Source organism: Rhamphochromis longiceps, linkage group LG19, assembly GCF_057381845.1.
Source record: "Rhamphochromis longiceps isolate RC_006_pf linkage group LG19, R_longiceps_female_GT1.1, whole genome shotgun sequence".
NCBI lineage: Eukaryota > Metazoa > Chordata > Actinopteri > Cichliformes > Cichlidae > Rhamphochromis > Rhamphochromis longiceps.
The window spans coordinates 16,407,730-16,432,150 of NC_140575.1; the positions used below are offsets into that span (position 1 = coordinate 16,407,730).

The 24,421-nt window shown below is 41.3% G+C and overlaps 2 protein-coding genes across 2 annotated transcripts; one reads left to right on the plus strand and one right to left on the minus strand.

Moving 5' to 3' along the window:
• Nucleotides 1-1,043: 1,043 nt before the first annotated feature.
• On the minus strand, nucleotides 1,044-4,504 carry gemin2 (gem (nuclear organelle) associated protein 2). Its single transcript, XM_085390568.1, has 10 exons — nucleotides 4,217-4,504; nucleotides 3,981-4,065; nucleotides 3,242-3,331; nucleotides 3,025-3,084; nucleotides 2,760-2,876; nucleotides 2,294-2,338; nucleotides 2,131-2,199; nucleotides 1,785-1,895; nucleotides 1,561-1,619; nucleotides 1,044-1,377 (listed from the first exon to the last, which is right to left on the minus strand). The coding sequence occupies exons 1-10, from the start codon at nucleotides 4,339-4,341 to the stop codon at nucleotides 1,338-1,340; spliced, it is 801 nt and encodes a 266-aa protein (XP_085246694.1). The 5' UTR covers nucleotides 4,342-4,504; the 3' UTR covers nucleotides 1,044-1,337.
• A 312-nt stretch (nucleotides 4,505-4,816) lies between these two features.
• On the plus strand, nucleotides 4,817-24,033 carry mia2 (MIA SH3 domain ER export factor 2). The gene is made up of 28 exons (XM_085390565.1): nucleotides 4,817-5,060; nucleotides 5,151-5,284; nucleotides 5,745-5,831; nucleotides 5,958-9,957; nucleotides 10,086-10,334; nucleotides 10,579-10,679; nucleotides 14,247-14,378; nucleotides 14,536-14,557; nucleotides 14,726-14,814; nucleotides 15,061-15,132; nucleotides 15,678-15,788; nucleotides 15,896-15,967; nucleotides 16,095-16,199; nucleotides 16,355-16,477; nucleotides 17,856-18,035; nucleotides 18,184-18,274; nucleotides 18,427-18,494; nucleotides 18,586-18,656; nucleotides 18,747-18,848; nucleotides 18,934-19,030; nucleotides 19,166-19,233; nucleotides 19,546-19,631; nucleotides 21,332-21,445; nucleotides 21,879-22,040; nucleotides 22,770-23,039; nucleotides 23,182-23,231; nucleotides 23,312-23,468; nucleotides 23,556-24,033. Exons 1-28 carry the CDS (start codon nucleotides 4,940-4,942, stop codon nucleotides 23,789-23,791), a joined length of 7,170 nt encoding a protein of 2,389 aa, XP_085246691.1. The 5' UTR covers nucleotides 4,817-4,939; the 3' UTR covers nucleotides 23,792-24,033.
• Nucleotides 24,034-24,421: the final 388 nt, after the last annotated feature.

A 24,421-nucleotide genomic window follows, 5' to 3' on the forward strand; every position in this document is an offset into this window, starting at 1 on the left:
CAGGAAGAAACCTCCAGCAGAACCATGCTCAGGGAGGGGTGGGGCCATCTGCTGCGACTGGTTGAGGTGAGAGAAGGAAGATGGGATAAAAGACAGATTTGGTGTATTTTGTGGGTAATCAGCCCTAAAATGCAAAAACTCATTGGGAGTGACCAACACAAGTAGAGCAAAAAAGGCAAGCCTGAGATGGTCTGGGTATGTGCAGAGGAGGGATAGATGTAGAAGGCTGAGCTGCAAATAAGGAGGAAATCCAGGAGACCTCAAGAGAAGATTCGTGGATGTAGTGAAGGAAGCCCTACAAAACATGCAGAACTGAGCACAAACTATGTCCATGTTGTTTCATTTATTTATTTTTTAGAAACATTTTTTTAAAGTATCTGGGAATTTTTTTTTAATTAGGAACCCAAGTGTACCTGATTGGATTTGTCATTGCAGTATATTTGGTTCCACTGTATATCCATGAGGAATTGTCATGTCTAAAGTCATTCTTAAATTGTCATTTTTAAAGAATCTATTTGACATGATCACAAGGGCTTGATGACCAGAAAAAGTGGAATTAGCTTGAGAAAAGAAGGCAACAAGACTTCACGGTTGTGAAGAATTCCAGGTACTAAACACTTAGTGGGGCATTATGCCCCTGAGGGTCGTTGACACACTATTGATCACAAGTCATCTCAAGTCAAGGTGAGAGTCATTGTCACCTGGGATTAAATGGCCTGCATTTGTATAGCGCTTTACTCAGTCCCTGAGGACCCCAAAGCGCTTTACACTGCATTCAGTAATACACACATTCACACACTATTAAGGATGAAACCAGTGTGTGAGGCCTTGCCCCACCCTATCATGAGCTATTAAGATCACTTGAGGCAATGTGTGAGGGGGTTGAAGCACCTGGGACTGTATTGTAGGTGGCTGATAGCTGGAGTCATTAGCCACCACACCTGTTCAATGATGGTTGTTCACAACAGACATGGCCATAAAATGACCTGGATGACTGAGAACCTGCATACACATAATCAGCAATGATGTACACACACACACAGTTTTCTTACAAATCACAGATAATAGAAAACTTTTATTTAGAGCTAAATTACACACATATAAACGCACAAAGAAAAGCATAAACCTGTTTGAAAAAAGTAGCCCTGATCCTGCTGCATTTTCTTGTAGTCCCTGTGTGCCAGCGCTGCTCTGTGCAGGTAACCAAATACCTTACAAATAAAAACATGTGTTTTTGTAATCCAGTCTCTTTGTTTTCGAACTTCAGCTTTCATTGCAGCCAGACTTAACAATATGATCCTCCATATGTTGGTGAGGTTAAACAGATCAGATTGGCTTCACTCCTGCTGATCTGCCAGATCATTCTGTTCAAAGTACCTGCAGTAAAAACAAAAGGAAGTAAGTATAGCTGCATCCTCTGTACACATCCAGACAGCAATATCATGGTATCATCACCCTGAACAATTTAGACACTGGTGGTAAAAAAAAAACAAACCAAAAAACATTTAGGGGTTTTTCTCTACACAGAGTTCCATATAAGAAAAATACAGAGAACCTTACCTGGCAACAAGACAGATGAGCAGGTTGAGGGCGGGTAGTTTATCATCTTCCTGGCTGTCCTGTGAAGTCATGCAAGCAGGGAAAAGACTCAGAGTAAATAAAATCAAATATCATCAAATTTCAACAAAAAACGAGAAAAACATGGCCTGCTGTGGCCGTTTCAAGCATGGAGTGATAGCACATAGAGATAGTGCTTTACAGGAGATGGTAGGATTGTGGCCTACCAGCGTGCTGCGGAGCTGGGCGCATCTCCGTGCAAGCTGTCTGATGGATGAGTGAGCTTCGGGCAACAGAGGCTTTTCCAAGCAGGCCAATAAAGCATACAACCAGCGCCCCTGGAACAAGAAGATAGACTGCAAACTCAAGTATTTCACAATAACTGCAGCCAATAAACCATCACCTTCTATATCTGAAACATAAGACAGAAGCTGAAGGAATGTTTGGTTTCATGATATCTGTGCGGAATGCATAGTCAGCTCATATCTATCTTGAATGCAACACAGGATGACTATAAATGCGTGTGGAGTTCGGAATCAGCATAAAAATGTGGTGCTAATACATCAAACTCACCAACTGTGGAACAAATTCTCGTTCCTCGAACCAGCCGATGAGGATTTCCAACACCATCAGCACTGTAGACTGTAGACAGGTGGGAAAACGCAAACACACATATCTTCTAATCAGGCTTTGACTGGTTTAGAACATCTTGAATGTCTATAGAGGGATCGTTTACCTGATTTAGCCTGCTGATGATGCTTAGGAAGGGAGGGAACCCCATCTGAACAGACAGAGAAATGCTGAGGTAAATAGAGCAGTACACATTTTGGATCTGAAAAGTAACGCCGATGCTGAAGTGCTTTCACTCTAAATAAAAACACTTCCGTTTACATAGAAATCTGTGGGGAAATGGCCCACAACTCCCTGATGACTCAGTCACTAGTTTCAACTCACACTGAATACAACATGAAGTGATTTTTTTTTAATTATTGGCATTATTAGGAAGATTTTCAATCACAGGTTGTTACTTGTAAGTGTGTGGTTTCAGGTCCAGTTTCAGTGCTCAGTTGGAGGCTTTGTGACAAAACCTCATTAACCAATAGGTGATAGATGTGACCGACAGCTTCTTTACTGTCAAAAAATCTTACAGATTGTATTCATGATGACACAAAACATTGAGATATAGCCATTACATATATAACCTTGCTATAGTCCAGTGCTGGCTCTGGTTCTGCATCTGTGTGGGAGGATGAAGTGCCCAGATAGACCTTCTCTCCTAAACAAAACCTCTTCCAACCCTCCTCATCCGTTAGCTTCGGCTGTAACATACAAATACGAGCATACATAAAATTTTAACATGAATTCTGTTTTTAAGTTTGCCTCTTGGAGAAAGACAAAGTATTTATTTGGTTATTAGAGGAAAGCATTGCATGCTGAAGCATTAAAATTTACACATTACCACATTACCATCAGCACGTTGTCATCTAGAGTTTGACTGGTCCAGTGTTTCCTGTGCCTTGTGATACTCTAAAGGAAAAAAAATGTTGTAAATGTAAACAAAAGTTCATAAATTGTCAAATATCCATTTGTACAAATTTGTGCGGATTTAGACCTACAAAAAGTTTTAGTGAATTCTGTTAGGCTTCGCTATTCTATAATATCATAACAGCAAAAAGGCTCTTACCTGTCTGACTTCAGAGAAATTGCTGACTTGTTGTTGTTGCCATCTTAGACTTGGGGAGAAACCCACTGGAGCAGCATGACACCCTGCCACCTAAAAACCAGAAAACAACCCCACAAAAAATGTAACTGAGAAATAATCAGAACAGATGAAGCATTATTGAGATGTATTATGTTTTATTTTGTATAGCATCTTCTTTTCTTTGCCAAATGAACTGCTGTATACTGTTTACATGATCAACGTAAAAATCGAACACAGCACAACATTTTTCAGAGCCTATCATTCATTTCTAACTGTGCAGTGAAAACTATGAAAAGATATTAAGAAAGATTCGTACAGATGTGCTCAGAAGTTTCCATCCACTCATCGTGGGTATGAATGTTTTGACCCTTTGTGGATTACAGAAAATCAAAAGTAAATTAAAACTTGTGCACCCAATTCTTGTTTTTCAAGGTTATTGAAGTGAATGCTTTAAAATCATTCCATCCTGAAAAAAAATGAAAAATTCAAAGAAATCATTTAAAAGCCCAACATTATGAGGACATTCACACCCATGATGAGTGGGACTGACTGCTCACATCAAGGTAAAAATACTTGAAATGCTTTGATTTGCAGACACCACAGAGTAACAAAGCTAATGAACCCTGTCACTATCAGGGTCAGGGCTTTGTCATTTCCTTTAATTTGTCATACATCTGCAGCATCAACCAGTCTCAATACATTTGCCTCTCAGTTTACTCACAGATGCATTCACTGTTTGCTTCTTCCTTAGTTTTTTGGGGTCAATCTGAGCGACCACCACCTCTGGGCACAATGAAGCCTCCAGCCTGTCCAAAAGGAAAAAAGTTCATTGAAGCAGCCCGACCACCTCAACTAATACATTAACACACCAAAGAGAAAACAGGCAAAGAGAATCTAGGAGTTAATTAGACGCGAGCATTAATAAGAGGTGTGTTCTTCAGGTTGCGATGCACTTACTGGACCTGTCGGAGGTACTCCTGGGGGTTTCTCGGCGGTCCGCTCAGGTCCAGGTCGCCCACGGTACCGGATCCACACTCCACGGGCAGCAGTCTCGGCATTAACTCCTCCACGTCTGACTTCATTGTGACTGAATGTGTAAGCTCGGCTAGCTTTTAACTAAATGAAGCAGTCAAGCTCAATTAAAAATACGGACTCGCAACGGACCAAAACACTAAACTTTTACCAAGAGTAAACACAACCAGACTAGACCGCCATCTCTCTCGCAAAACAAACGCATAGTGATGACGTCGTCTTTGTGCGCGCGTTTGCCTTGTTGCCACAGCAACAGACCAGCTGTCAGTCCTGGAGAAAGGTCGAAAATAATGGAGTGGGTCTGTTTTAAATTGCCATGGCGTTTACCCGGAACCCCGTTTATGTGTGCACGTATTAAAATCTCAATGAAATATCAATTAAAGCAATTTTCCATTAATATCAAGTCTTCTAATGAAATAGAAACCTTTGACCAGCGAACTGATAATATTTGGTATTGCAAGCAGGCCTGAGATGTTAATGATTATCCCCATGCTGGCCTTATATCTTATCTCAGCTGTTTCATTTAGCATTGAGTCTTCAAAAGGCAGCAGCTCAGAGGCAATGTTCACTTGCCAGCACAACGGGAGTTATTTCCACCCCACTATGGACATTTACTACTTATAGCCTCCAGTTAAAAGTCAGATAATCATGGCTATTTTTCAGGTCTCTAGGTTCCTGTGGTCACTGGGTGCAGTTTTAGTGATTTTACCCCACTTAAATATCGGATTATTGTCTGACTACAAGATCTGCGGAGACTCTGAGTGTCAAAGTAAGTCCAAAATCTACTGATAGCTCCTTAAATTAATGACGATAATGATGGTCACCTCACAACTGTGTTCTATTGCTGTGGTGTGTGTAGGCCTCCTAAGCAGAGTGCAGGCTATAAGGGACCACCGTGGTAAGGACTGTCGTTTCCTGAGCTTCAGGCAAGGAGACACAATCTTTGTTTACCACAAATTGACTGGAAAGAGGAATGACCTGTGGGCAGGCAGTGTATGTGTCATATTTCGATCTTTTTTTCCCTTTCTGTACTTCCCTAAATCTTCATTCATGTCAGGTTCTCACTTAGAGACAGGCAGAAGGAAAACCTAAGCCTCTGACCCCTGCACTGTAGTACTGTGAGGTTTGGGGCAGTGTGCTGCCAGGGTGTTTCCCTATGAAAGGGCAACCTCAAATTAATCAGTACAAACTTGTGTGATGACCTTTATCCTTTGATTGGTGGTATTGGTCTTTTCCAGAATAACAGTGCCCCCATTCTCTGTGCAAAGGAAGAATGAATTATTTGATTATTATAAAAGATTATGTTTGCAGTCATCACCAATGCCTAAACAACAAATGACATAGAATATTTTTAAAGAATGATCTATTATGACAAATGTTTAGATTTCTGGGTTTCTTCAAGGTAGAAAGAAGAAAAATGCTGACAGCTCCTTTGTTTCCTTTTTTATTTCAGATTGACAAAGAGTTTGGATATTTTCCAAAGGATGCAGTGCAAGAAGAAGAGGTTCATACTACTGTGGAGAAAGTAGTGGAAACACAGGTAATTTCATCATTCATATGTAAACAAACTTTAAGTATTAAAAAGTATTGTCAGTATTATTATTATTTCAAATTTTTCTTCCTAGTTTCCTTTCTTAAGAATTAAATTTTTGCCCTTTGTCTGCAGAAATCTGATTTCTTCTGCATGAATGAGTTTGGCTCCACTTATCTGGATATGGATGATGATGATGATTATATTGATCAGAAAATCCAAATCCCGGAGCCAGAAACCACACAAAAAATTACCCAAAGCACTGATGACACGAACGCTGAAAGCCACTTAACAACCTCAGACTCCCCAGTTTCTGCACAGGAAGAAGAAGAACAAGAAGAAGAGGATCAGAATAAAAATGTTGGTGGTTCCGGAGCTGGGTTTCAAGAGGAGACACATGAGATTCCTGTGGTTCCTAATCAACAAGGTGGGTCTCCCTCCTCTTCCTGGCTTGGTTCTTCAGTGACAGGATGGTTAGGTCTGGGTAAAGAGGACCAACCGGACAGTGTGGCTGAAGGGGAGATAGAAGATAAGAGGGAAGACACTCAGTCTGAAACGCTCACATCCTCTGTGACAGGATGGCTAGGCTTCGGAGGAAATGGAAAACCTGACAATGGCAAAGAAAGTGTGAAAGTTAAAGAAGAAACTGCTGAATCGTTAACTTCAACCATGACTGGGTGGCTCAGCTTTGGAGGTGGAAGCAAAAGTGAGACAGAAGAGGAACAAGAAGCAGATGAAGACAAAGAACCCACAGAGAAATTCAGGAGCAGGAGGATGTCCTTGGACCTTGAAGGCAGCCAGTTGCAGGAAGAGGAGAAGAAAGAGATGGGGACTTTAGGTTGGCTGGGGAATGGGCTGTCAAGCACACTGGGGTTTGGTTTGACCAGTCAGGAGTCAGGACAAGAGAAGGAGGAGAAGGTGCAGGCTAATTCTTGGTTAAACATGGAGATTGAAGGTATTCTAGGTTTCAGGAAAGATAAAGTTGGAGATAATGAAAACAAAGAAAGTGAATCTAAGGAGGCAGAAATAATCACAACTTTAGAGCAACCAACAGGATCACAGAATGTGGATCACAGTGAATCAGAGGAGGAAATTATTAAGACAAGCAATAATTCAAAGGAGGTGGAAGAACTGTCAGAAGACCAAAATACCCCGTCTACAGAACCACTTAATGGTCAGAGTGTTGATAGCAACACAGATATTTCAGACAGTGGGATAAACAGCGATTTCGATGAAGAGGCTGAACCCACAGTTGATAACAAAGATATTTCTCCTGAAAGGAAGTTTGAAGAAGAATCTCAGGCTTTAGTAGAATCACCCCCCAGTAAAGATGACGATGACAATATAGAAAAAAGCAAAATAAATGAGGAGAGATCTGAAGAAAGGGAAGGTGAAGACGCTGTGATTCACAAACCAATTGGAAATGAACATATGGATAATAGCAGGGAGTCAGGAGAGGAAGAAAGAAAAACTCCAAGTGCTATCAGTCAGGATTCAACACCACCATCTGAAACACCATCTGAAAGCATTTTGGGCCCTGATCACGTTTCAGTGGATTTAAAGTCAACGTCTATGCTGGTCAAGGAAGATGAAAAAGACCAGATGGAGAACAAGAAATCAGAAAGTGTGGAGGAGGAAGGGGCAGAAATCACAAATCAAACTGATAACACAGAAGAACCCACAGAAATGTCTCTTAAAATCACCAGGGGTGACGATAATAAAGGAGAAGTCAGTAATGAGGATACAGATTTACCTGAAACTCAGACTGAGGAGCTGAACGGTGATGTAGAAGACAGTAGCACAGAGAGCCAGCCTCACTTACCGTCATCTATGGAGAAAAACGATCCAGTTCCAGCTGAGAATGAAAGTTTTACTCCTTGTAGTGCTGAAACAAATAATGACAATTCAGATACAGTAGCTCTTTTTGATAATAACACAGAAGCAGAGACAGTTCATGGGGAGTTAGAGCAGGAGGGAGAAACTCTGAGCTCACAGGAATTTGATTCACAGCATAACCCTGGTAGAAGCACTCAAACTATCCCAAAGGATAGAGGAACAAGTGCACCAACCACAGATCAGACCTCCGTGTCTCCAGTGATGGAGCATGTTAACAATGAAAGCGACAGTGATGCAGGCAAACTAAAGGAAATTGTTGAAGACAACATAAATGAGTCCCAGCAGGTTAAAACAGAGATAGAAGCATCAGGCACTAAAGAAGATGATTTAAATGAAAATGACTTCAAGTCAGCGATCAGTTCTGAATTAGAGGCTGAAAAAGAGGAGGAGTCAAAGGATGGGGGGAATCAAGGGGTGATGAAGGTGGAGGATAAGGAGGAATTGGAGGATTTAAAGGAGATAAAAGAGCAAAAGGGAGATGAGAAAGAGAGTAATGAGGCAGAAGTGGAGAGTATGCAGGGAGAGGTGGAAGACCTAAAGGAAGCTAACAAACAGTTGAATGCAGAGGAGGAAAAACACCCCAAGGTGGAGGAGTTAGTGGAAGAAGAGGAACTGGTGGGTCTAGAGGGAAAAGAGAAGAAAGAAGGTGAAGGGAAAAAGGTGAAAGAGCAGAAGGAAGATGAGGAAGAAAAGGAGTCTAATGAGGCAGAAGTGGAGAGTATGCAGGGGGAGATGGGAGAGCTAAAGGAGGATAGAAAACAGCTGCAGAAAGAAGAGTTACCAGAGAAGGAAAAAGAGGCCAAGGTGGAGATGTTACAGAGGGAAGAAGAACTGGAGGGTGTACAGGAAAAAGAGAAGAAAGATGAAGAAGGAAAAACAGTGCAGTCTTCTTATTATGAGGCAAAGATCCCGAGCACCACGAACACACAGAATGGCTCAGGATCATCTTTCACTGAAATAGTCGCACAGGTTGAAAGCCACCAAGATGTGGAAGGAAGAAATGGGGAGGATGGAGAGAAAAAACAAGCCAAGGCAGAGGAGCTAAAGTTTGAAGAGACTGACCGAGCAGAGGTTGAAGAAGTGCATCAAGAGGAGAATGAGGTGGATGACAGCTTTAAATGTTCAAATGAGCTTTGCCCTCAAGTGCATGAAGAAAAAGCTGGAAGTGGTTTAGAGGAAGGAGGTGAAGGAGCAATACAGACAGAGAAGCTAAAGGATCAAGCAAACACACCAGGAGAGAGGCAGATGATAGACTCGGATGAAGAAACAGCAAATAACACTTCAGAGGAGGCAGAAAGCACTCATGCATTAGGCCAGGGAGATAAAACGGAGTCTGGAGACACTGAAAGTAGCAGCAAAGCAACACAACAGTTAAACTCCGATCAACAGACGCACACAGAGAAGGCTGCTGTTGTAGTGGAGGATAAAGACACTGATATAAAAATGAGGGAAAATGATAGTAATGGTAGTGAATCCTGGCATGAGGGAGGAAGGGAGCCTTCAGCCCCACATAGTGACCCTGCTAAAAGTCAGTCTGTGACATCTGAGCAAACTGCCCCAAGTTTGACTGATGATGTGTCTCCACATCCACCCACTGATCAGAGTGGGGAGACAGAGACAGAGAGTAAAACCAGTGGAGCTTTTGGTCTTTTAAAAAACCCCTTTGGTGTTTTCAGCCAGAAATCTACCACCGAATCTGACGGGTCCGCCGAACCAGCCCAGAGCTTCAGTACTAGTCCAGGTGAGGCGTTGCACTCGCAAGACTCATTAACTCCTGAACAAGAACCAGATTCCACCACTCACCACCTTGAAGTTGTGCACAAAGACTCTCCCACTATCACAGAGCAGCCACAGCTTCATCCTTCCTCTGCTGAGATGACAAGAACTCTCTCCAAACATTACAAAAACCTGCTCACTCACATGGGTGCAGATGAGACAGCTATTTCGCTAGAGCTTTTTGGGCGACACAAGCTTCAGTTTTTGGATTACATTTTGTCCAATTCAGACACCATGTTGTACAAACCTGATGAGGAGGATGAATCTATATTGTCAGCTGTAGAGAGACTTCTGTATCATCACAAGGAGACGCTGATTGCTCCTAGCGTGACACTCACTGATGCACTGCAGGAGGACAAAGAAAAGACCCGAATGCTTATGGCGCTTCAAAAACTGGAAACACTGTTGGGAAGAGTGAGACAGACTTTCAACACAAGACAGACCAACGACCGTAATCATCAAGGTAGTTTTTCTCAACATTGCCTCCTACTGGCTTTCTCATGGCCAGCACTAATGAGATTTAATTCAGTCTTTCAAATTCAGGCATGGTTTTGAATTGCATCTGTACATGTGTTTCCCTGTCAAATGCAGCCGAGGCCAGCTGTGTTGGCGTCTCTTGTTCAAATCATAGAAAAAATAAGAAAGCGAACACTGAGGAAGAGTCGAAGACGACACAAGATCCATCCATCCAGAGAGATGACTGGATGATAATGAAAGAAGGCAATAACCAAGTGGGTGGTGGTGTAGGAAAAGATGAGATAAGAGGAAAAAAACAGGGCAGAAGTGTTGAAGAAGCATCCCTTCCTCATGTTCAGCCAGGATCACCAGAGATGCTGAAAGGTATGGATAACCCAGGTATCCATTAATCAAGAAGAGTTTAAAATATTATTAAAAATCTTAAGCAAAAGCTACTCGACCTACCTCGTCATCGTCCTCACTTCACATAACCCCAAAAACCGGATGGCCAAAACAATTTTTTTTTTCATTTTTTACAGTAATGTGTCACATTAAAAGATAAATATTTTTTGAGCATCATAAAAGAGATGTATGTTAAACAGCAGTATGTGTGTTACTTTAACTGCAGGAGTTATGAAGCAAATTCTGGACTTCGTTTATCAGATGGCTGAAGACTCCTACGCCTACACTTGTGCAGTGAGGGAGCTCCTCATATGGCTTACTGTGCAGGTACGCTGTGCCAGTTTCTGAGGATTTATAATCTGCAGAAACAGAAACCAATTTTTTGTCATTTGATTTCCAAATATACCTTTTTGCTTTAATCTACAGAGATTAGTGTTGTGTATGTTGAGAGGGATTCTTCAGTTCATGCCAGAGATTAATCCACAATGGCGATGAAGGGGGGCTGAGGTCAAAGCAGGGTGCAGGGTGCATGCTGCCTAGCCAGAATTTTTTTTTTCTGATCTAGTTTTAACATACTTTGTCCAATAGCTTTTGATTTGTGGCTAATTGTGGCCTTGATCATGTTGTACAGGGAAAAGCAAAATGTATCATAGCATGGGCTGCTATGATACATTCTATGAAGGTGAGATCTTATCTTCATTCTATGAATGTTTTGTGAGTTACAAGTCCTAAAACTTTACAGCCACTCAAAGTGTCACAATCTAATTCAAAATCTTGTTTTGTTTAGTATGCTGTTTTCTTGTAATGAAATTTAAGAGCTTAAATATAATAGGTTTATCAGTTTCTATAGCAAAAAACATTAGTGCTTTGCACATTTCATGTGTTTTCTGATCATTCGCTGGGGCAACTTTCAAGCCTCAAAATAGGTTATAGCATAACCTACATTTTGATACCAGGATCATCTTCTAGCCATGATTCCTGATATGTCAAAATAATTCTCTAATATAGTCATTTCACTTGACCCGCCTCTGTGTTTGCATGCCTGTATTAAAGGTGTTAAAGTTATAGTACAAAAAAAAAAATATGGGAGGCACTAAAAATCACCCTCTGCTCTGTCAGTGTGGCATTTTGTGGTGCCTGGTTCTTTAAGATATTACTCTGGTGACATGCTGAGCTGACTCTCCCTCTGGCATTTAGCTTTGCTTACGTCTCAGCCTGTCAAGCTGGCTAGGTTCCTTAAACATTACTCACATTTGGGTCTGTGACACTCTGGACTCACACACCTGTGAAGACAAACTGTCTCTCATGTTTTGAAAGGTGAAAGTGGTTTCAGATGGAGGCCAGACTGGTGAGTATAAGAAATACTGGATGGCTGTCAGACTGTTTTAATTCACATGAAAAAAAAAATATAGTAATTGTTTGAGAAATGTCATATATCTCGTATGAACAGCTTTCCTAGTTATTTCATTAATTCAGTAAAATAGAGCATTTTTATTTTGTTCTGTTAATGCTTTACCACTCCATACTTTCCTACGTGGGTCTTAATTGTTTCTCTTTCTTTTTCATATGGGAAGTCTTTACCTTCACCTGTCTCCTAATTTGTCATTGGCCTAAGGCCGAGCACGCGACACGTTGACAAATACCCGTTCGATGCAAATGTGTTCCGTTCGATGCAAATGTGTTACTTTTTCTTTGAATGAAAATTATCAAAATAATGATAATACAGGTGTCATTTTGGTAACACCTGTTTCTCCTGGTGTCACTTTGAAAGCGCTCCGGTATGCCAGTGTGGCATCTTACAATTGGTGACGTTGCGACTGAACCATTTTCACCAGCGGGGGTGTGAAATCATCCGGGTGAACTTGTGAGGACACGAAACAGCGTGCACGTGATGCATTATACTATACATGCTGTGTTTATATTATTTTATATTTTCAGATTTTATTTGATGTTTGGAGTGTTTACAATGGTTGTACAGCTGTACAGTAGTTTTCGTACTACTCCCTACGACGTCCAGCAGGACGTGGTATAGTCCTAAGCGTCAGTGTTGTGGATAGGATGTGAAACCGCCGCTGACCCGCTTCACAGCTCTAGTTTCTTAACGGTGTAAATATAAAAATTTTTAAGTTTAAATATACGTCAGATGAAATAATTTGGACATGGCAGAGAATCCGGCGAGTGACCAGTCGGGCATCAAAGCGGCCGACTTCCAGGAGACGGCAGAGGCTTACTACAGTATCGCCGTGGAGAAAGTGAAGGATGTACGTTATGTGTCAGGTTTCGTTAGCAATTCCCAATTAGCCGAGATAATGTAACGGGCTTCCATGTAACAGTCATGTTTTTGTATTTTTCGGTACTAGCTACAGCTCTTGGTGTTGTCCATCTCATTCCGAAGTAAGAGTATGACCTGTTGTCAGGATTATTCTTCGTGTTTTCAAAGATGTTTAATTGCTCAAACAGTTAGCTGGTAATAGTTAGCTGGCTAGTTGTCAGTAACAGCGCTGTCTTGTCAGGTGTTAGGATTTAAGTTAAAAATGACAGATATTTTTCCACATTTGTCTGTAGTAGAATGATATAACTATTAACACTGCGCCCTGTTTAATGTGGTCAAAAACTGGGTAACTGTACATAAACCCATCTTCTAAAGACCAGCTGTTTGGTAGTATTTTGTTTAGCAGTTTGACAGATTGCTTTCAGGAAGCCCAAATCCTGGTCCTAAAAACAAAGAACCTTATTAGAAAATATTGACCTTTCTCTGTCAGTCCGGTGCATCATAAATGTTTAATATATTTGTATATTCAAATTTATTGGATATGCATCAGTGAATGTACCGTCAGATGATAAACAAATGCATGGTCACACTTTAACACCATTGCATCTATACAAAAACATATATCTTTGTATATATGCAGTATTTGCCACTCAGATTTTTCTCTGGAGTGCTGTCCTGGTATATTTGTGATTTATTTTAATTTTTTCATCAGTCTGGGGCCTTGTTGTGATCAGTTTACCATTGGTGAATCTTAATGCTCTTATTCTCAAAATTTAGTCACTGCTCATCATTTATCACTGGACCTTCCTTCCTGTGGTACCCTGTCAGCGGGCTGGTTTCGTCATTGTTGTGGGACTTTCACCTTTGTTTGACACACTCATACTCCACCATCTTGAAATGCAGCTGGTAATAGTACTACTAATTTTGCGCCGCTGAGAGCTGGAGAGGTTAATCTAACCAGGAGTTTGAGTCTGTGCCCTCCATCCCCGCTTTCCTTTTAGTCTCCTTTTAGTTCTTCTCTTCAGGATCTGGAGAGGAGGTGTGGCATATTTCTAATCAGCAACATTAACAACACCTCAGCCCATTGTGCCGGTGCTCTACAAAAGCCATTAGAGCTCAGTTGCTGGTGTGGCTCTTCTTGCTGAGATGCCTCTTCTTGGTTTGATTCCTTCCTCCAAAAAACACTGCACACACAATTTCTTTACTCTTACACTCACTTGACCGTGCTACTTATTAACAAACATGGTTAGTTTAAGTTCTTTATTTGCTTCTTTAATCAAAAAAACTGTCTTTTAAATGGCATCTCTTTTTGTCAAGGTGTGTGACCACGGAAAGTTCTACTGAGAGAAAGTTGATACTTGCTGCATTATTATTTGGCACATAGTATATAGTACAATGTATTAATATATTTAAGAAGGCACGGGTCTGTCTCCACACTGGTTTGGGCAGATGGGCTGCATTTTGCCCATGTTCAAGAGGCAGTCATATTTCCTCAATGACAGAAAAGCTAATGTCCTTGAGCATCAGTAGAACATCAGGTTTTTATTCCCGGACTCACATATCCTATTTAAAAACACACACAGGTTCTAACAGGAACTGGTCATTATTTTCTCTTTTCTCAGGTGGTGTCGTCTCTGCCCGATGACTTGAGACCTGGGCCAGACCTGTATGGTGTACCATGGGAACCTATCATTGTCTCTGGCCTATTGGGCCTGATGACACTTCTGTTGTTCACCTGTAGATGTTACAGCTCTGTGAGTGCACAGCCATGCATATTCACTTCAATATCATAAATATTTTTTGCCACCTAAGATGGTTTGATAAGTATGGCTTCTATTTGAACTGTCGGACCTGTCACTAAGCACAGTTCTTTGTTTTGTTTTTCCTTTCATTTCTTTTATTTCCTCACAGATAAAAAGCAGAATTTATCGACGTAAGTTCTCACTTCCTCTTCCTGAGTGTCATTTTATGGACACGTTTAACATTATCACTGACAGTTTTTCTTCTCTTTGACCTGTGAATGTTAACAAATAAACCACTTTTTTTTTTTTTTTTTTAAATGACACAAAATAAATCTGAAATTTTTTTGGCTGTTTTTCAGGTAGAGAGCAGGGGATGGCAGAACAGGTTGCACAGCTACTGGATGAGAAATCCAAAGTCCTTGAGAGTCTGAGTCAGTGTCAACAAGAGGTTAGTAGTTATGCCAGTTCTGTCTAGACACAGATCTGGTCTCACACAATAATTTGAGGTGAGAGATTTTTTTGTTATATATATATATCCTTCTATAGATTTCAGATAATTTGGATTACAAGCTTTCTAAGGTGATATCTACAAAGCAGAGAGGTTTACTTACTGAGCATTTGTAGGTGATCAGAAATCTAATGAAATTCTTGATGATATCATGCATGATGTACTGAGAAATTTATTCATCTACAGTATGACAACCTTGAGAGTTCACAGAGGGACAGCGGTGTCTTGGCTCAGACTCAGAAGACAGAACAACTGGAGGTAAGGCAGAGAAAAGTATGGAAACCATTCTTGGTGTAAAGAAAACCTACTTGAATGCTCCTTAATGAATATGGCTCACACAGTGTTCATGTCTGGTACACTGCTACGCTCCCACGAGCCTCATCTGTGTGAACAGAGACACATGTCCTATTGTTTATTCAGTTGAACAAGCTTGTATTTTTTTTATTTGCTTTCAAAGTCCCTAAAAAGAGAATTTTTTTTAACAGCCATATGTTCACACTTGTTGGAATAATTTTTGAGTGAGTGGTAATGTATAGTGAGGTTTACCATATTACAAAAAGAATAATAACAACATTATTATATTATTATTATTATTATTATTATTGATGTACACAATGAAGTACAGCCACTGCCATGTAATTTTTGACACAGACTTGCAGAACTAGTCAAAATGTAGAATATTTGCACTGCTTCACCTCAGATCTATAGTGACATTATTTGTCATGTCTTTACAACCCTTACTCATGTTACAGTGTCCCAGTTTTGCAGCTACTTGAAGTAGTTTTCTGATCTTGTTTTCTTAGGTCAAAGCCAGACAGTTGGAGCACTCCAAACAAGAGTTGGAGAGGGATCTGGAACAGCTAAAGGATCAACTGGACCAGCAAAGGGAGCACAGGACAGAACAAGAAAGGAGGGTAGGTGCACACACTAACAGAAGTACTGTGGAAGCCTAGTTGGCAATCCTGAGTGAGAAGCTGTAGAATTCATACTGAATGAAAGTTGTTTTGGTTTCTCTATCCAGATAGCAGTCCTCGAGGAGAGCATGAAATCCCTTGAAGATGAAACTAAAGACTTTCAGTCACAGGAAGAGCAGGTGCAGTATTCCAAAACTGTCACATTTGCACTTTCGCCTGTCTGTTCTCTTTCCTCTGTTGGTGCTTCTTTTCCACCTCTTCTCTGTTCCACTAGGTTTTATAATATTTCTGTCTGTCCTTCTCTAGGCGCAGACCACTTTGAAAGTGTACAGCATGAACAGTGACAGACTACAGAGGAACTTGGAAACAGCTGGAGAAGAGAATGTAGTGCTAAAGGAGAGCAATGCTCATGTACGATGGACACACACACACACACACACACACACAAAAAAAACTTCGTATGGCAGTAAACTAAATAGTGTTTCCAAAATGGGTGCACAAGATTGTTGGCTTACCTTTTTTTTTTTTTTCTTCTTCTCTCCTTCCCCCAACTCTTTTCTCCACAGTTGAGGCAGCAGGTGGAGGGATGGGCAGAGAGAGTGAGTGAATTGGAGGCAGAGATGAAAAGGTGTGAGGTTGCTTACAGCGGGATGATGCAGGATGTGGCCACCAAGGATGAACGTATAATGGTATGATTTATTCTAAGGTTAAGTTCTGTGAAGCAGCCCATAAAAATGATAAATTTTAAATTTGGCCAGTTTTCCTTTGAGGTCATCTTTTTGGAAATGCCTGAGTAGCTACCAGCTCAACTTTTATTTTTATGTTGTTCAGTCCATTTAGTCCTTTTCAGGTCTGCCTCTGTGTGAAAACAGACACCCTTTAACTCTCTTTATATTTCGGGAAGGTAGACAAAATTGCAAGTAGGGTGCTGAGTTTAGATTTTGTTTGTGTGGCCAAAAAATAAAGAACACTGGCACAAATCACAGTTCACAAAATTTCCACTGAACATTCTTAGGACAAAGGTAAATTGCCTCTATTGAGGTAAAGGTGGATGATTAATCTGATTGTGATCTCAGTTTTAATTTAGGTTTCAGATTACTCCTTAGCATTTGTTTTTCTCTTTTTTTTGTCTGGTGTTATAAAATCAAGACTGTTTCTTTCGTTTACACTGTAGCACTTACAGACCTCCTTAAAAGTTCCACCTCACTTGCTGACTGTAAAAAGATTCTTCAGTTCATAAGATCTATGTAGAAGTATTATCAGTTATTACTTTTTTTTTCCCCCAGATTGCTCTGGGTGTCCAACTGTTTGCTTTCAGTAGTCGTGACTGGTCACCGTCAGCTTTGGCTTTGTATCGTTATCTCCACGGCTGGTTAACTGTTTCCCTAGGTGCCAAAGCCTGGTTCTATCTTTGCCCCCGTTTTCTGGTCAATGCTTGACTCACTATCAGATAAATGTGTGATTTTGTGAAATGAATGAGTAACTGTGCCAGTTGTGTTCAAGGGTTTTGATTTTGTCTTTTGGGGGGCAATAGTCAAGTTGCAGTGAGCATGCTCCTCGTTGTACTTCTAATCTGTCTTCAGGCTTGGAAACTATAGACTGTTTAACCAAAAAGTGCTGCGTTGTAATTGACGAGCCAACTCTCAGCACCAACAACAATTCTCTGCATAGAAGTCGGGTCAGTTTGAAACAGAAGCCGTTTGCTCTGCTCATTTTTCCCACGTCTTTCTTTCTGTTTGCTTTTCTTCACAAGAGAGCAAACAGAGAAAAAAAGAGGATCAGCGCACACAATGTTAGTGGCCATAATAGGACTTCCAGGGAGTGAACTGAAAACAACAGCCATGCTACAAGCTGCCTGGACGTCTATGAAAACACGATCTTAAGGGCAAAAACAGACATTTTTAAATTTCTGATTTTATGTTTTGTTTTGTTTTTTGCTTTTAACTATATTAAATCAGGTCTCAACTACTGTCATGTCTCCAGAAAATGGCAGAATGACAGAAAATATATTAAAATGATTCAGTGAGAATATAATTAACTGTCAGAAAAAAATCTGTTTGCTTCTAGTCCTTAACAGATCGGCTGCTGAGGTTGAAAGGCTGGGATTCAGAGCTGGAGGAAGAGGAAGGAGGAGAAAAGGAGACAGCCAATGGTACGCCAGAAAAAGGAGAGAAGAATGGAAGAGGGGACATAACGGACACCCAGGCCCATCTGCAGAAAGTCCAGAAACTTGTTTATGCTGCTAAGGTAGATGGAAACAACCAAGAACATAGTGTTTAGCATTCAAGTTGATAATGTGCTGGCACGCAAGAATTATAATTATTTATTTATTTATTCATTTTTTAATGTAATCTCTGTAGAGTTTCCCCTTTAACATGTCTTTATTTTTGTATAGCTGAATGCAGACCTCAAATCCCTAGATGAGGATAAGGACAGAGTATTTGCCAAACTGAACGATGAAATCAAAGCAAAAGAAGACCTGCAATGTAAGTAAACTACAGAACATCTATGTCAATGTACTTATTAACCTTTTCCCATATTAATGATATGTATGAACCATGCTAGAGTCTCGACATATCCCTGGTAGCGTGCATGTCATGTCTTTTGTTTTTGATTTTTTGTCCCCCCCCCCCTCAAGTAAGCATAGAAGATATGGAGAAAGAGAAACTAACTTTGCAGTCGGACGCCGAGAACTACTCGGATCAGGTAACTGACCTCACCTGTGTCTGACTGTATTTGTTCTATACATGGTCCATATCTGTTTTCCTTTGGATTAAACCTTTTACCTTGTGTTTAGGTCCAACGATTACAACAGAAACTCCAGATTATGACAGAAATGTACCAGGAGAATGAGCTCAAACTACACAGGTATATGCATATGCAGTAAACGGTTTTATATGAACAAATCTATCTGTAACAATCAGATGATGTTAAAACTGTATCATTAAATATTTGTAGACTTCTGACGGTGGAGGAGAAAGAGCGTGTGCAGAAAGAGGAGAAGTTAAACAAAGCAGACAAAAATATTGCGCTGGCGATGGAGGAACTTAACAACTACAGGTAGCTGAAACACAGTCTGTAGCAGCTCGAAAGCATTTGTTAGTTTTTCGTCCTTACAAACTGTCTCATTTCTGCTTTGCTTCAGGCAACGAGCTGAAGAAATGGAGGAAGAGCTGGAGAAAACCAAACAGTCTTACCAGACTCAGATATCAGCACATGAAAAGAAAGCTCATAATAACTGGGTTAGTAAAACTCGACAAAGATTTGTCAAGTTTCTTTCTGAATTGTTACACTTATGTTATAAAGTGAAAGAAACTGTGGTTATACAACTAATTGCCCCTGAAATTCTTGTCTTGTTATGTTTTTGGCATTTCCAGGTGGCAGCCCGAGCAGCAGAACGAGAACTGTCAGACTTTAGAAGAGACAACGCTCTCCTCAGACAGAAGTAAGCATGATGTCAGCATTTTGAGTGAAATACTGAGATGATTCCCTCATCTCCATGTTTCTGCAGAGATCTATGATCCAGTATAGTCCTTTTATTGGCTTTATGTTTGTGCCTTTTTTTTTTTTTTTTTAAATAAAAAGTTGTGAACACACATTATAAATGAGCAGTTCTTAAGACTGAAATGTACTGCTACTTTTGTCATGTCAGCTTTTAAATACATTTTCTTTTTAAATATATTTCTTAACAATTGTATTAACATCTCAGGACCAAAAGTGCTTGCCATGTTTTAACTTTAGGTGTGATTGTTTGCAGACTGACGGATACACAGTTTAAACTGGACGCCCTCGACAAAGACCCGTTTGCCTTGAACAGTCTAGCAAGACCAATGCCTTTCCGTGGTACGTACACACACGCACATATAAATCATTAAAACATGACATGAATCATCAAACCTGAAAGGTCAGTCAGTGGAAAAAAAGCGTACTTTTCAATAGAATCCTGCAATGAATTTTCTTCTAATCTGGGGCTTAATCCACGTCCGGGACAACTCACAAAAATGTCTCTGAGGACTTAAAGCTGCAAAGGGTATTTTCAAACTGTTTGGATGAAGAACCTTCTTGGAAGAGGAAGTGAATTGTCTTCAAAAACTTAAAGAAGTCCAGTAGTCACCTTTTAATGCTCTTAAGCCTCCCTGAGCCTGGTTCAGCTGGAGGTTTTCTTCTGTTAAAAAGGTGTTTTTCTTTCCTACTGTCACCAAGTGTTTGCTCAAAAGGGGTCTTTGATTATTGGGGTTTTCTCTGTAGTGTTGTCGGGTCCTTACCTTATAATATAAAGTGTATTCAGGCGACTGTTGTTGTGATTTGGCACTACATAAATAAAATGGAATTTTATTTATTTACCGTAATTGTCGGGCTATAAGCCGCTACTTTTTGCACAAGCTTTGAACCCTGCGGCTTTTAGTCAGGTGCGGCTTTTCTATGGATTGTCCGTGATTTTTGTCATATCGTAAGACGATTTGTTTTGTTTGTTCCGCTGTTGTACGGCACTACGTTGCCTGGCGGAAGGATCGGGGTTCAAGAGTGGTATGTTAGTCACATGTCCGTCCGCCAGGCAACGTAGTGCCGTACGAAGTAGCGCGAAAAACAAACTTCAAAGTAGCGCTACGCATTCAGCGGGAGGCGTGGATGACGAGCGGCGATAAACTTGCGAAAAGCAAGTTATGCCCAACTCCACCGGTGGATTCTGACAGCGTGGAAAAGTGCGAAAACATCCACGATCACCAATGGATTTTGAAGGGCTGGACTCCTGCATGATGGAGAAGAGGACACCGCCACGGCCCTTCTGAGGGTGTTCGACTCTGACACTGACAACGAGGATTTCTTTGGTTTTGAAAGTGACAACGAAGGAGAGAAGCGGAGAGTGGATGACAAAGCCATCCTGAGCCTGTTCGTTTCCGACACTGGAGAAGAGGACTTTGGTGGTTTTAGAGCGCAGGAAGAAGAAAGATGGTGAATGACTGACTTTTCTTCTTGTTAAAGCCGTGTCACTGCACCTGAGCCTAAAAGGTAGTCCGAATCTATTTTTCTGGTGTGCTGTAGGCTACTGTTATGTACTACATGTGCAAATATGTACCCATAACTTGTTTTTCAAAATATTAATAAAAGGGGTGTGTCTCCAAACAGCCATCTCTTTCCTGACAATTCGCTTTGTGCATATTCTCTTACATATGATAAGTCAACATTGAAACACCTGCGGCTTTTAGTCAGGTGCGGCTAATGTATGTACAAAACAGGATTTTCCCCTGATTTTAGCTTGTGCGGCTAATATTCAGGTGCGCTTTGTAGTCCGGGAAATACGGTATTTATAAATGAGACAGTTTCGGAATGTGAATCCTAAGAAGTGGCCACCCTGCAAAAATCTCTCTGAAAGTACTATAATTAGAGTGACAGATTAAAATCTCTAGATGTAAATCACTGACTGAAGAAGGTGGTTGGAAAGTTCTAAAAAAGCTGCTTCTTGCCTAAATTGCGGTCGTAAGACTCTGCAGGGCTGCAGATTTTCTTCCATTTGCACTCACCAAACATTCCTGTATTTCCAGCTGAAAGGTCACCGTATGTTCCTTCTCCTCTGGGTCGACCTTCATCGGAAACCAGACCATTTCTCTCACCTCCTACGTTAATGGATGGACCACCTGCTCGACTGTCTCCTAGAGGTAAATGCATTTAAAGGTGCAGCTAGCTGCAGCAAACACATACACGAAGCATGGCCAGATCCTTAGAATGACACACAAACACTACAAATATAAATATACTTGTAATAATTTTATTCTTACATAATTGGGAGAGTACATTTTCTCATTCATACTCATAAATGGTGTAGAAACATGCAGCATGTTGGGGATGACCAGCTGACTATAGCATGACAAACTGCTGAAGCATTTTGTTGCATGGTCTGTGCATGCTAACAGTAATCTTGAATGCACAAAAGACAACAGAATATAATGTGATGAAATCTGGACTTACTGTCATCACCGTCTCTGGGCGTTTGTTCTGCTTGTTCTCTTTCTTCTTCTGTGCCCTTCTCTCTGTCTGTCACTCTTTTTTTTTTTTTTTTCCATCTTCTTCCAACAATCCTTTCCTGCACAGTGTCTCGTGGTCCAGGGGAGCCCCCAGGAGGCCAGAGGGAGATGGAGCGCAGTGGAGGTCCTCATTCAGACAGCGGCTCAATCTCTCCTACCTGGGAGAGAGATCGCAGAGGACCCCCACCAGGACCTTTACCAGGACCACCTGGGCCTTTAGGACCTCCAGGTGTGTGTTCATATGTGAGAGAGAAAAAAACTGGAGAGAACCAGACTGTTACAAGTGCCCACACAGCCAACATCTCACAGATTATCAAGACAATGTTTAGCAAACAGAAACGAAGGGCCAAAGTTTCAAAAAATGAGGTCAGTGTAAGTATGAGTAATCCCTGTGAGACCTTAAAATAGCCACATGGAAGCCCCCTGTGCACCTTTTCAAACCTTTTTTTCAACCCCTTTTTTTTCCCCAGCATCTCCATTAGGTGATAGTAAACTAAGTTGTCACTGCATGGATGACATTCCCCTGCAATGGTTCCAGCACTTGCGTATGAAAAGAATGAATGAGTACATGAATACACAAATATGAATAGAAGTTAGTTGATATTCAACATAGTTGTCATGCATATTATTACTGTGTGCATGTGCATCTTGCATTTTAAATATAATATAAGTATAGTGTGTGTGTGTGTGTGTGTGTGTGGGGGCGGGGGGGCTAAAGCATGTTGATGTTGCATGTTCATTGTCTTGAAAGCATTTTGAGTTTTTTTTTTTTTTACTCTGGATGCTAAAATTGTCCCTGTGATGAAAGTATTTGTACAACGTATTACTACATTTCTATTTCCAGCTCTTATGTGGTAAACCTCAGACACTCACTCTCTCCTCTGTTTTCTGAATGTCACCACAGATTTAAGCTTTGTGTAGCAAATATCTTCTTACTATCCATCGCTCTCTTCTTCAGGCTATATGTTTCCAGAACCAGGAGCTCCCATGTACAGAAGACCTCTACCTCCTCCAGGAGCTCTGGGCCTTTTGCCTCCTCCTGACTCTCTCCCTCCTGGCGTCCTTCCCCCCGGTGTCCTCCCTCCCGGCGCCCTCCCTCCTGGCGTCCTCCCTCCCGGTCCACTCCCTCCTCGTGCCCTTCCTCCTGGTCCACTCCCTCCTCTCCCTCCTGGCTCCCACCATCCTCGGAATGTTCCTCCAGGACCCTCTTACCCTGCAGACATGCCAGGTGAGTTTCTGCTCTCTCTCTTTTTTGACTCTAAATGGGTAAACTTGGACATGTAAACAAAAAAAATCCTCCTTAGCATGTGCTGAAATGCACACGTGACCCTCATATTTCTGTTAATTCACTAAATGTTTTATCAATGCAGATTCCTACAGAGAAAACAGCTTTGGACCTGGTGAACAGGACCATAGAGAGGTAAGTATATGCGTCTGTGTGTGAATACTGAGTGCTTATTTGTGGCTCAGCCTCTCTAATCTTTTTCTGTCTTCCAACAGTCCGGTCCTGAACGCAGGACTCCCCCTGAAGCAGATCCAAGGATGGGTCCACCAATGGGTCCCATGGATGGTCCCTTTCCTCGCAGAGCCCCTTATGGACCCCCACCTCCTGATTTCTTCTCTCCCAGGGGACCTGGGGGACTTCCCATCAGGCCTAGTAGGAACTTTCATCCGTCTTTGCACCTTTAACCATCTCCAGATGTCATTATTGTAAACTTGACCTTTCCATTTTTTCCCCCTTCAGTGTGGGTTCCTCAACCTCCAGGAGTGATGGCCCCTCCTCGATACCATCCTAGTGGAGCTCCCCTTCCTGTTGGTCCTCATCCTCACATGCCCTCCTATGCTCCCAATATGCGACCCCCTTCTCCCGACGGCCACCCACCTTCTTCCATGGGCCCTCCCCCACCTCATCAATCCCTCCCTCCCGCACCACAAAGCCAGTCTCCAGAGAACGCAACCTCACCTGAAGACGCCATTTGAGCCTGACTGAGTTTCTACATCAGCTGTGAGACGAAGAACTTCTGGTTAATGTTTAACGTGGACAGTGTAGGGCAGATTGCTGGTTACCCTTTTTCCATAAACATCTATTTATTCACCAGAAGGATGTGTTTATTGAATAGTGTTTGCAGGGGAGAACATCCTCCTTCATTGGCCTGTTTTCTTGCTGCTTGTTGTCTAATGACATTATTTCTTACGTCTTTTGTTATTCCCTCACCTGTTTCTCTCACCATTTACATTCTCTATGAGGAAGCTGATGTTAAAGTAAACTCGGCCTGGACTGCGTGTGTCACATGACCCAAAAACAGCTGCCTGTCGTCTAGTCAGCGTCAGAGGTTTTTGATGGGAATACTTCACTGAGATGAAGGAGAGATTTGAATGATCGTAGCATGTCTGTCATGGCAAAAACACAACTAGCCCTGAAATAGTTTTTGTCTGTCATCATCAGTATAATTTTAAAAAATGTAGCTGGTTAGCATCTTGTCGTTTGATTTTATGACACTTCAGTCTGAACACGTCAAGCCTGGTTTTGCCTGCGACTGAGCTGAGTTGATCTTGAACTCAAATGAGACTGCTTTTGGTGAAATGTATCAGAGTTGCATAATTGAATTT

Excerpts from the sequence above, each read along its gene's own strand:
- gemin2 (XM_085390568.1), bottom strand. The coding sequence starts at position 4,341 with ATGAAGTCAGACGTGGAGGAGTTAATGCCGAGACTGCTGCCCGTGGAG. Across the intron at positions 2,877-3,024 it reads TAGATGACAACGTGCTGATG|CCGAAGCTAACGGATGAGGA; the intron begins GTAATGTGGTAA and ends TGTATGTTACAG. Across the intron at positions 2,200-2,293 it reads TCATCAGCAGGCTAAATCAG|TCTACAGTGCTGATGGTGTT; the intron begins GTAAACGATCCC and ends ACCTGTCTACAG.
- mia2 (XM_085390565.1), top strand. The coding sequence starts at position 4,940 with ATGGCTATTTTTCAGGTCTCTAGGTTCCTGTGGTCACTGGGTGCAGTT. Across the intron at positions 5,285-5,744 it reads ATGACCTGTGGGCAGGCAGT|ATTGACAAAGAGTTTGGATA; the intron begins GTATGTGTCATA and ends TTTTTATTTCAG. Across the intron at positions 14,558-14,725 it reads AAAAAGCAGAATTTATCGAC|GTAGAGAGCAGGGGATGGCA; the intron begins GTAAGTTCTCAC and ends GCTGTTTTTCAG.